General features: G+C 49.8%; 2 protein-coding genes across 2 annotated transcripts; one reads left to right on the forward strand and one right to left on the reverse strand.

Annotated features, from left to right (window-relative positions):
• Positions 1-930: 930 nt before the first annotated feature.
• On the forward strand, positions 931-1,682 carry LOC109744685 (histone H2B.1). The gene has a single exon (XM_020303840.4). The coding sequence runs from the start codon at positions 1,021-1,023 to the stop codon at positions 1,477-1,479; it is 459 nt and encodes a 152-aa protein (XP_020159429.1). The 5' UTR covers positions 931-1,020; the 3' UTR covers positions 1,480-1,682.
• Positions 1,683-2,951: 1,269 nt separating this feature from the next.
• Positions 2,952-9,828, reverse strand: LOC109744684 (disease resistance protein Pik-2). Its single transcript, XM_020303839.4, has 4 exons — positions 9,571-9,828; positions 8,551-9,468; positions 6,151-8,415; positions 2,952-3,203 (listed from the first exon to the last, which is right to left on the reverse strand). The coding sequence occupies exons 2-4, from the start codon at positions 9,414-9,416 to the stop codon at positions 3,191-3,193; spliced, it is 3,144 nt and encodes a 1,047-aa protein (XP_020159428.1). The 5' UTR covers positions 9,417-9,468; positions 9,571-9,828; the 3' UTR covers positions 2,952-3,190.
• Positions 9,829-10,241: the final 413 nt, after the last annotated feature.

Below are 10,241 nucleotides of genomic sequence, written 5' to 3' on the forward strand. Positions count from 1 at the left end.
TGCTTTTGTTCGGCGCCCGTCTTGGGGTCTTGCTCAATGTCTCTCCAACACTCGCAGAGAAGCTTGTCCTCGGCCGCCGTGTATGCCCTGGTCCGCTTGCTCTTGCGCTTCGGCTTCGGCCCGGCGGCTTGGTTGGCGAGCTCGTCCTTGAACAAAGGCTCCCCTTCGATGTCGCACTCGTCCTCTTCCTCTTGCCCGTAGTCGTCCGGAACTCATGGTCAAGTAGGAAGCCATCCAGGTCCATGCCGACCTGATCACGCATGAAGGCCGCCTGATCGGGATCGTAGCCAGCGGCCGGCGTGAACGCCCCTCGGCCGTCCTGGCTTTGTGTCTCGTCGGGATTGTAGCCAGCGGCCGACGCACCACCCTCGAAGATCAGCGGGCCCGGGAGGAGGAGAAGGCGCACACGCGTCCGTCTCGTGTCCGCGCCGACGCAAATGCAACTAAAAAATGGGTCGAGAATGGGTCGGCAGGCGGACGCCAAGCGGACGCGCGTCCGTTTGGGTCAGCGCGTTGGACCGACTTTTGTGTCTGCGCCGACCCAAAAGGACGCCGATGGACGAAATGGGTCGCCCCGTTAGAGTTGCTCTTTTTTTTAATTTATACTCCCGGATACAGCCATGGGTCCCACCGTCCCAGTGCCAAAATTAACCGCGAAATGGATCTCTCTCTAAAGCGCGAAATCGGAAAACATTCTCACCGTCCCGGCGCTCCAAAATTGACCCGCTCTTCTCGTCTTCCCGGTCCCGCTCTTTCCAAAATGGCACTACCGCGCCCCACGCCCGCGATCCGCGCCGAAACGCATCCCGGACGTCCACGTCCAATAGCGCCGAACGCATCTGACCGTTCAACATCACCGATCCGGGACACGCACCCCTCCACCAATCAGCGCTCGCCTCTCCACCTCTATAAGCCCATCACCCCCGTTCTGCTTTCCCCCACATCTCCTCCATCTCCAAGTCCCAACACCTTCCGGCGGCGAAGCAACCCACCCACTTTTCTCCCCCTCCCGAAGCAGCGATGGCCCCCAAGGCGGAGAAGAAGCCGGCGGCGAAGAAGCCCGCAGAGGAGGAGCCCGCGGCGGAGAAGGCCGAGAAGGCCCCGGCGGCGAAGAAGCCCAAGGCCGAGAAGCGGCTGCCGGCGGGCAAGACCGCCTCCAAGGAAGGCGGCGAGAAGAAGGGCAAGAAGAAGAGCAAGAAGAGCGTCGAGACCTACAAGATCTACATCTTCAAGGTGCTCAAGCAGGTGCACCCCGACATCGGCATCTCCTCCAAGGCCATGTCCATCATGAACTCCTTCATCAACGACATCTTCGAGAAGCTCGCCGGGGAGGCCGCCAAGCTCGCCCGCTACAACAAGAAGCCCACCATCACCTCCCGGGAGATCCAGACCTCCGTCCGCCTCGTCCTCCCCGGGGAACTCGCCAAGCACGCCGTCTCTGAGGGCACCAAGGCCGTCACCAAGTTCACCTCCTCTTAGACTGCGTCGCCTGTATCTAGTAGCAAATGTAGTTCTATACTGTTGGCTTAGTGCTTGTCCGTGGACTCTGGTTATCTGCAAGTAATAGTAGTCCTACTTTTGGATGAAAATTGCCGAATCATTGTAAATGCTTTGTTGGCTCGTCGGCCACCTGCAAGAACTGAATTATGTCCGCTTCAATTGGCAAATGAAGATTTCGGAAACGTTGTTGGTTCTATTTACCGATTTCCGCGGTGGTTTACTAATAGATGTTCTAGTTTTTTTATACGTCTCAAACATGAAGTTTTGCTTAAAATTCCTGCCCGGTGTTTTCAGGTTTTTGTTTCTTCAGTTTGTGCAGAACCCAGTGTTTTACATGTCGGTCTTAATTGCCTCGTTACTGTCCACTGCTGGCCACTGGCGCTGTCATAATTGAGGTGCTGATGAATAAGAACAAACCGTCTGATTTGTTTGCCATTGGCTTGTTCTTGTTATGGTACTCCTGGCATTGCCTTGGTACTCAATGTTTCAGATTCCTAAATCACCCAGATGTGTTCTAATCGTAAATGATGTTTCAGATTCCTAAATCACCCAGATGTGTTCTAATCGTAACTGCTCTGTGGAAATGCTCTCTTCTGGTTTGTGAATGTGTAGAGGTCAATTGTGTCCTTAAGCAAATAGTATCAGTCAACTAGTCATCCTATCTTGATTAACTTTGCGTGAAGTCAATGTTTCACTAGATTAAAACGTAAGCTCTAGAGTTGATGTTCATTGCTTATCGTCAGTTGTTTCCTGAACAACAGCGGAGATCTGGACTACTTGCCTGCCTCCCTGTTTATTGACTACAAGTTACAAGTCTGATTTTTGTGCACTTTTGGTGAAGCAATGGTCTTCTGGGCTCTAGTAGTTTCTTGGCGGTATCACGTGGTAATAATTGTCAACTGGCTACTGTGTTTGTGTGTTTTGGACTTGAAATTGAATGAGAAATATCTGCACTGAATTGAAGGATTCGACTTTCCCATGATGAAAAAGCAAAAAAATAAAATAAAATTAAAAATCCTGACACAACCCACTCAATTTCAGGTCACTTCCTACCACTAGATAACTGTAGATTCCTCAGGGTTTCAGAAGGAGGTTGTGCCGATCTACCGCATCGTGCCACAGGATGACGAACGGCAGTTTAAATCTCAGAGTCTGGACAAATGTTGGCAAATTAATCATTCACGATATCAAGTGCATATCACGAGAACTAGACCAACATCAGCACAGGAAGCCAACATGCAGACTGGTGGTGCATCTCAAAATTTTAAACTTGGTAAACTGCTTAAAATATGTTCAGAAATTTACACCATCGTTTCTGTTTAAGTCAAGGCCACTGCCCCTGTTGGATCTCTAGGGCCAAGCAGCATTGTGCGCTGGATGTCTCTTAAGAACTAGAAACCTGAAAGTGCTCTGCTGACAAGCAAGTGATAGAGGAAGAGGCCGAATCGGTGCGCGAACAATGGTTCAGGATATTTGTCCAAGGGAACAAGAGTCTCCTTGTACATGTTACAGGATCTCAGAACGAAACAGATGCAATAACAAGGAGTGCCCCACAAATTTATGATTAATGCTAGATGCTCTTTTTTCAGAAAAACAGGCACAAGCGGCGCCCGGCTTTAAATAAATAAAGCCAATGTCGGCCTCTCATCTTTGTTCTCCTTGCCATGACCGTCACTGGAATAGACATCAGTTACTGATATACCCTGCCAAAAGTGAATATGCATCAGGATATATCGAATACAAAACGTGTTGGCAACTTTCATTCCCATGTGCTAACAGGAAACATTTACAATTCTGATGAAAAATAAGTCATACTCACAAAATAAGGGGCACAATGGTGTTAAATTTCAAGATGAGAGCACAAACCAGAAGAATGCAGGTACAAATTAAAAAAAAACCCGGATGATAACAATAATCTGCTTGCCTACTCACAAAATTCTTCGTTTTGGAACTCCATGCTTGTTACTTAGTCCGCTGTTCATAGGTATATGGGATAGAGCAATCTATCCTCCCTCTCTTATAGTAGTTACTTATGCACATCTTTTGTTGAAATAGTTCAGTGCTCAACTCATTGCTCAGCAAGTACAGAGTACAACAGCAAACTTGAAGCTGGAAATGCATGCAAGAAAATAGTATTCACAGATATGCCCACCAGGAAACTAGATAAGGTATGCAAGTTGGGTTTGCAACATTAAATAAGAGAACCCAATATGTGAACAAACCGTAATGCACTCAAACACGACATATACTTTTTTTTATTGCATGCACTCAAACCGTAATGAATAAAATTAAATTTCCATGTAATGTAAAATATGTGAACTGCTAGATTAAGAGAGCAGTGAGTTCAATAAGTAGACAACTTACATTGCTGCACAACTAGCAAAAAGTAAGAAAGCAGAAGCAGATGATTAGAGCATCTACAACCAGGCGCCCCAAACCCTCCTCAAACGCCCGGGCGGCCCGCCCGGTCATTGACCGATCATGAAATTTCGACCCAGACGGACGCCTTAAACGCCCGGGCTGACGGAGCTCGGGGACGATGACGAGGTTCTCAGGGACAGCGGCATGGTGCACGGGGACGGTAGCGGGATAGGCCGTCCGCGTTGCGAGCTCAACGGGCATGGGCGGTTGCGGCGAACGGTGCCGAGTGGTGGGATGGGGAGGTCGACGTCAGCGGGATGGGACGAACGTGTTACAAGCTCGACGGGGTCGGGGCTCAGTGACGGAGGTCGCCGAGGGGTGGTGGGGTTCACGGTGGTCGATGAAGTAGTTGTGGCGGCGGCTTGAATCGGCCGTTGCGGAGGCAGGGTGAGGCGGCATGGCAGCGGTGAAAGATTACACTGGCGGTTGGGTTCCCACCACAACCGTTTTTGTTTTGGGGCAACACTAAGAGCATCTACAACCAGGTGCCCCAAACCCGTCTCAAATGCCCGGGCGGGCGGACCGGTCACAAAAAAAATGACCCCACCAGACGCCTCGAACCACCCTCAAACGCCCGGGCTGTCCGGTGCCCCCCATATCCAGCCGACGGATATGGGGTGGCCCGGGCACGTCCTCCTGACAGGCCGGGCCCACCACTAACCCCACCAGTGTCCCACAAAAACCCCAATCTGTCTCCTCGCTCGAAACCCTAGCTCACTTGCTCTCCTCTCTCACTCTGTCCTCCCCTCTCTCCTCTCTGACTCTGATCCAATATGTCGACCATGTCGAGCTCTGGCAGCCGCTCCGACTCCGACGTTGACGTCGATGAGGAGCTGGCCCTCCGTATTGCCTTGGAGCAGGCCAAGGTGGACACCGGAGGCAGCTCTGGATCTGTAGCGTCGCCGCTGCTCCCTAGCCGGTGTAGGCCCCTCCCGGCCCGCGTAGAGCTCCGCGAGGGCTGCACAGCCCGCGCCTCCCCACGCCGTCCCCTGCCCCATCCAGCTGCTGCACCCCCACATGGGCAGCTGTGGGTGCTTGTGTCCGCCCCGCCGGCCCGGACGTGCACGCCGGAATCGGAGGCGCGCACCGCCCGCCGCGAGAGGTAGCAGACAAGGGAGAGGGACACGGCGGAGCAGTCCGTGCGCCGCCGTGGGATGCAAGCAGAGCCCGACGAGGACGAGCGACTCCTCGCTTGGGTCTACCGCCGGTCGGTTATGACGACGGAGACAGACGCTTGGCGGCTCCGCCGGAAGAAGGACAAGGCGCTCTGAATTGCCATTGAGCAGTCCGAGCGCGACGCGACGGTGGCAGCGTCGGAGGCGGTTGAACTAGCGAAGCTCAAGAGGCAGTAGGACAGCGCCGCTCGGCGGCTCAAAGGGCTCATCCTCCTCTCCAACACCTCTGACGGCGACGACCACGACGCCTCGTCCGACGACTCAGACGATCCTCCACCAGACGCCGACGCTTATAGTTGCGCTGGCGACCAGAAGGGGAAAGGGCCAACTAGGAAGTGGTGAAGATTTGCCTTCCCCACTTTAAATTCAAGGTTTTAGATGTAGTTTAAACTTGTCCGTCGTGTTATGTGCATTATGTGAACTGTGACGATCTTTTGAAGATCCGACTGTGATCGTTTGGTGAACAGATTGTGCACTTGTATGTCCGTTTCTATGTCCGCTCATGATCTACGTAGTTTTTATCGACGTTGCATGATTTAGTATGGATATAGAGGATCAGATATGAGATACGTGGACGTGGATGACGCAATTTGAGGATGACCAGTTAGTGCATGCGGGTCTGCAGGCATTTGAGGGACCGAATTTGTCAAGTCCGGCTGTAGATGCTCTAATGGTGTTGCAAATATACACCACTTGTAACAAAAATTTAGGGCATTTGCAAATTATTTTGGCAACAAATAGAGATAGGGCATTTGTGGGATATGTTTTTTTTGGCTCAAAATGCCCTCAAACAGCAGTTTTTTTGGCACGACGGTTGTTTTACATCATCCGATGGAGATGCTCTAAGAGCACCAGCAATGCGGAGCAAGAATGCCACGACACAATATAGACACGCGCTTATCACCAGGCTTGATGGTATAAAGCGAGAAACCCAGGCCTCTGCATCATCGGTTGGTACACCGTACACGGAACTATCTTTATTGCTAAGTTATATATATCCGTACAATACAAAGATACTAAGTATTAAGAATAGCTAGACCAGACAATCTCTTACTCCATTGATGATTCGTTGTACTCGTCGACAATCACAGTAGGGGGATTCTTCTCAATCTTGTTCGCCAATCGCTTTTTCTCCTCGGCCGCCTTAGGGGCCTTGCTGCTGACTGCAAGAAATATCTGACGGAGACTTGCAAGATTTTCCAGGCCAGGAACACCATACGCAGTTCTGAACCTCAGTTCAAGCCTCTGGAGCGTTGGCATGGCACCTTCCACAAAACTCAAAGGTGGCAGAAATGGTGCCAATAAGCGCAGTAGCTTAAGCTTGCCGAAACCACCATCCGGCACAAATATCTCTCCTCCTGAATTCATTGTATTCTTATGCAGAATTTCAAGAGCACTTCCATTCTTGGACTTTGCTGCATCTAGAGAGAAAGTGAGAGAGAATAGCTCAGGCAATTCACTTAGAAGCATCAAAGTATCTGTCCTCAGTGAAGTTAAGGACAAAGTTAGTTTCTCAAGGCCATGCATACTAACGATCCACTTGGGCACTTCAAATAAATTGCCGCAAAGCTCCAGGGTGTGCAGGTGCTCTGGCGGTGCTTTTGAAGAACTGAGTGATTCCTCAAGAAAGCCAGTGAAGCCATCATCAACTGCAAGAAATTTGAGCGAGCAACTGCTCAGGTGCTCAATGGCAGAGAGCAATAGTATCTCATCTTCTTCTTCCAGCTTCCCAAGTATGTAAAGGCTGAGTTTCTTCAGGTTTGTGAGCTTCTCTAAGGCTTGGAGCACTTGCTTACATGAGCCGCGGCTAGCCGATTTGAATAAGCCAGTAGCCGTTGTCTTCCTGGTGAATCTGACCATGCCTGCAGTTGTGGTTCCACATATCCCCATACCAGATAGCGTTTTAAGGGCTGTCATCTTTGTGATCTCTTCTGTCATTATCAGTGCTTTCCGCTTGCTTTTATTGCCAGCAAGCAGATGGGTCATCCGCTTTAGCCCCCCAACTGACTGAGGCAGTTCACTTACTTCTGTCTCCCTTATGTCAAATACCTCCAAATATTCCAGCTTCCCTATTTCAGCTGGAATCTCCTCAATGTCTGTCCGACGCAAGCTCAAGTACTTCAACTGGTGCATTTTGCATATTTTCTGGAGCTGATGGGACGATAAATCTCTACAAGATTCAAGATCCAGCACTTGCAGTATCTGAAACTTCAGCAAACAAGAATGCAGTGCTTTAAAGCTGTCGAATGCTGTCAATGATCGGACATGTGACAATTTCATCCTCTCCACAGTTTCTTTTTCTTCCCGGGCACTTCTGTGAATAGAGAGTCGGCGCACCTTGTAGCTTGGAAATGGTGTCTGCCAGTGACCACCCACTACAGTGATGAAATTCTCGTCGCTGGACTTGGAAACAATATACTCAAGAACCATGTCATGAATTTGATAGGTCTTGACCTTGCCATTACTGCTGTTGTTGACTGCCCGAATCAAGTTTCTGCTAATTAGTTCGTTGAAGTAATCTTCAGCAACTTCCTCAATAGTCTTCCCATGCTTTTGAATGATAAAGCCTTCTCCTATCCATCTTCTAATCAAACGCTTTCTGCTAACAAAGCTGCCCTTTGGAAACATGCTCAAGTACAATAAACAGGTCTTGAGATCAGCCGGCAAATCATTGTAGCATTGGTCAAGTACTTTTGTCACTCCTTCCGTACTGAGATGAGTTTCCAACCCTCCACTCAAAGCCTTGTCCACTTCAGCTAAGTAGTTATCTATTGGCTTCGAGCTAGTGCCTGATCTCAGTTTACTAGCCACGAGCCCTGCTACGACAATTATGGCCAAAGGCAAACCTCCACATTTTTTTAAAAGAGCTTGAGCATCTCCAATGGGATTGTCAGAAGTACCAGACATAATTTGACCATGTGCTACTGCTTTAGTTGGATTATTACCAACAGCACCCGAGATAATTATACCATGTGATGCAGCTTCAGTTGGACTATCAGAAGCAGAGGTGACAATGTGATCACCTGATGGAGCTTTAGTTGGATTATCAGGAGTGCCGGAGAGAATTTGACCATATAATGAAGCTTTAGATGCATTATCAGGAGCACTTGAGACAATTTGGCGGAATAATTTGTAGGAATTTTCTTCAAGAAGTGGCTTGTGGTCATACAAGCGACCATTTCGACGGCAGCAGGCAACAGCTACAGATTTAAACCTTGTTGTCACCACTACACTCCCACATTTCACTCTTTCAGGCAAAGAATCATTAATGTTTTCCCATGCTGATACAGACCATATGTCATCTATCAAGACAAGGTACCTAATTCAAGAATTGTTGAAAAACAAAGTAAGTATTTGCAATAGCAACATCACAATTAAATACTAGTATAATGGACTGACTTGTGCACGTAAAGTAAGTACTAGTATAACAAGAGCAGAAGTATACGAGTAGTACCTCTTATCTTTCAGTTGGTGAACGAGCTTCTTTCTGAGATCTTTTTCTCCCCATTCCTCAATTCCCTCAAGGGGGTCATTCAGAGAAGCACCGGCCTGCTGCTCATGGAACTGCTTGACAAGGCTCCTCAGAATCATCAAAAGATTGAACTTCTGCGAGGCCTGCACCGACGCTCTGCAGTCAAAATCATCTCCAAACCTGCGGTACAACTCCATGGCGAGCGTGGTCTTCCCAAGGCCACCAAACCCAAAAATGGCAAGGAACCGCTTCTCAGTGCTCTGCTGAGTGGTGCGCTGCTCTGCTTTAAACCATCCCCCGAGTTCGTTCATGGCATCTTCCACGCCCACCGGTTGCTTCGTGCCAATGAGTTCGGGAGGCGGAGCTACACGGTCTGTAGGAGCGTCAGCTACCACGGGCTCACTGCTACTTCCCCTAAGGTTGTCCACCCCGTACCTCGTGCGCCGGTCGCTGACCTGCTGCGCCCGAACCTTGAGGTTGCCGATCTCGGCGGCGATGCACCGGCGCACGTACATCGTCGTGAGGAAATACCACTTCTTCCGGATGTACATCAGCTTGCCGTTCCCTCGGGGCTCGTGGCCGAGCCGGTGGTTGACGTCGTCGACGCAGTCCTCAATGTCGTAGGACACCTCGCGCACCTGCTTCATCCAGTCCTGCCGCTGCTCGTCGTGGCTGCCAGCACGCTTGGTCCTGTTGAGGAAAGCCTGCATACTGGCCAGCTCATCGTTGATGTACTGGATGTCGTCGCGGACGCCCTGGATCAGGGTGTACTCCTGGGCGAGTAGGCTCCCGAGCTTGCCGACGAGGGATTTCACGGCGTTGCTCGAGGCGCCAACGATGAGATCCATCGTAGCAGACTCTTTGCTTGGGACAAATAGTAACAGGGAATAGTAGATCTTTCTGCATATGAGGTGCAAGTGCAGTGCGATTGGTAAAAAGTCTATAACTGAGGTCTACAAAGTCGAGAATTGAAAGAAAAAAGGAAGAGAAAACTCGCCGTACTTGGCAGCTCTAATGGAAGTTTCACTCCACCATCTTGGCCTGTGCGTGTTTAAGGGAGGACGAACTGCTGCCCGTCGGCAGTCCAGGCAGAGCAGAACCTTTTTCTCGTGCAGCGCGGTGGTAGATGAATCCGTAGATGGAGATGGTGATACCGGATCTGGATCTGGATCTGCTAGAATTGGTGGGTATGGAACGGTGGATATTCGAGGGGTGCGTAGGAACGACCACGGCGCTCAGTTGGCGAGTGAAAAGGAGCATGAAGTCAAAACCTTTCAGGTCCCTCCCTATATCCCTAGAACTCATCTAGATGAGACATAATTTGGTCTCATTCACGATACAACCCACGTCAGCACACACCCTATCATCTCTATTTCCTCCCGACATTTCCTTCTCTAGTCAGGGAAGCGCATCTTATAGCATCACATCCAATAGCTATAAAATATGAATGAGACCAAATTATATCTCATCTAGATGAGTTTTAGCAAAACTGTATCTGAAAGGCAAGGGAAACGTTTACATACGACCGCCGGTCGCGCGCGGGCCACGTAATCCAGCTGGATCGAACGACCAGGGAAGCCGTGCAGTTGTAAGTTTTTCTAGCCCACACACTCTATACGACGCCTTTTTTCTCTTATTATCTTTTCTATGCAGCTCTCTCCTTTTTTGAACGA

Source organism: Aegilops tauschii, chromosome 2 (genome assembly GCF_002575655.3).
Source record: "Aegilops tauschii subsp. strangulata cultivar AL8/78 chromosome 2, Aet v6.0, whole genome shotgun sequence".
Taxonomy (NCBI): Eukaryota; Viridiplantae; Streptophyta; class Magnoliopsida; order Poales; family Poaceae; genus Aegilops; species Aegilops tauschii.

Excerpts from the sequence above, each read along its gene's own strand:
- LOC109744684 (XM_020303839.4), bottom strand. The coding sequence starts at position 9,416 with ATGGATCTCATCGTTGGCGCCTCGAGCAACGCCGTGAAATCCCTCGTC. Across the intron at positions 8,416-8,550 it reads CACCAACTGAAAGATAAGAG|GTACCTTGTCTTGATAGATG; the intron begins GTACTACTCGTA and ends TTCTTGAATTAG.
- LOC109744685 (XM_020303840.4), top strand. The coding sequence starts at position 1,021 with ATGGCCCCCAAGGCGGAGAAGAAGCCGGCGGCGAAGAAGCCCGCAGAG.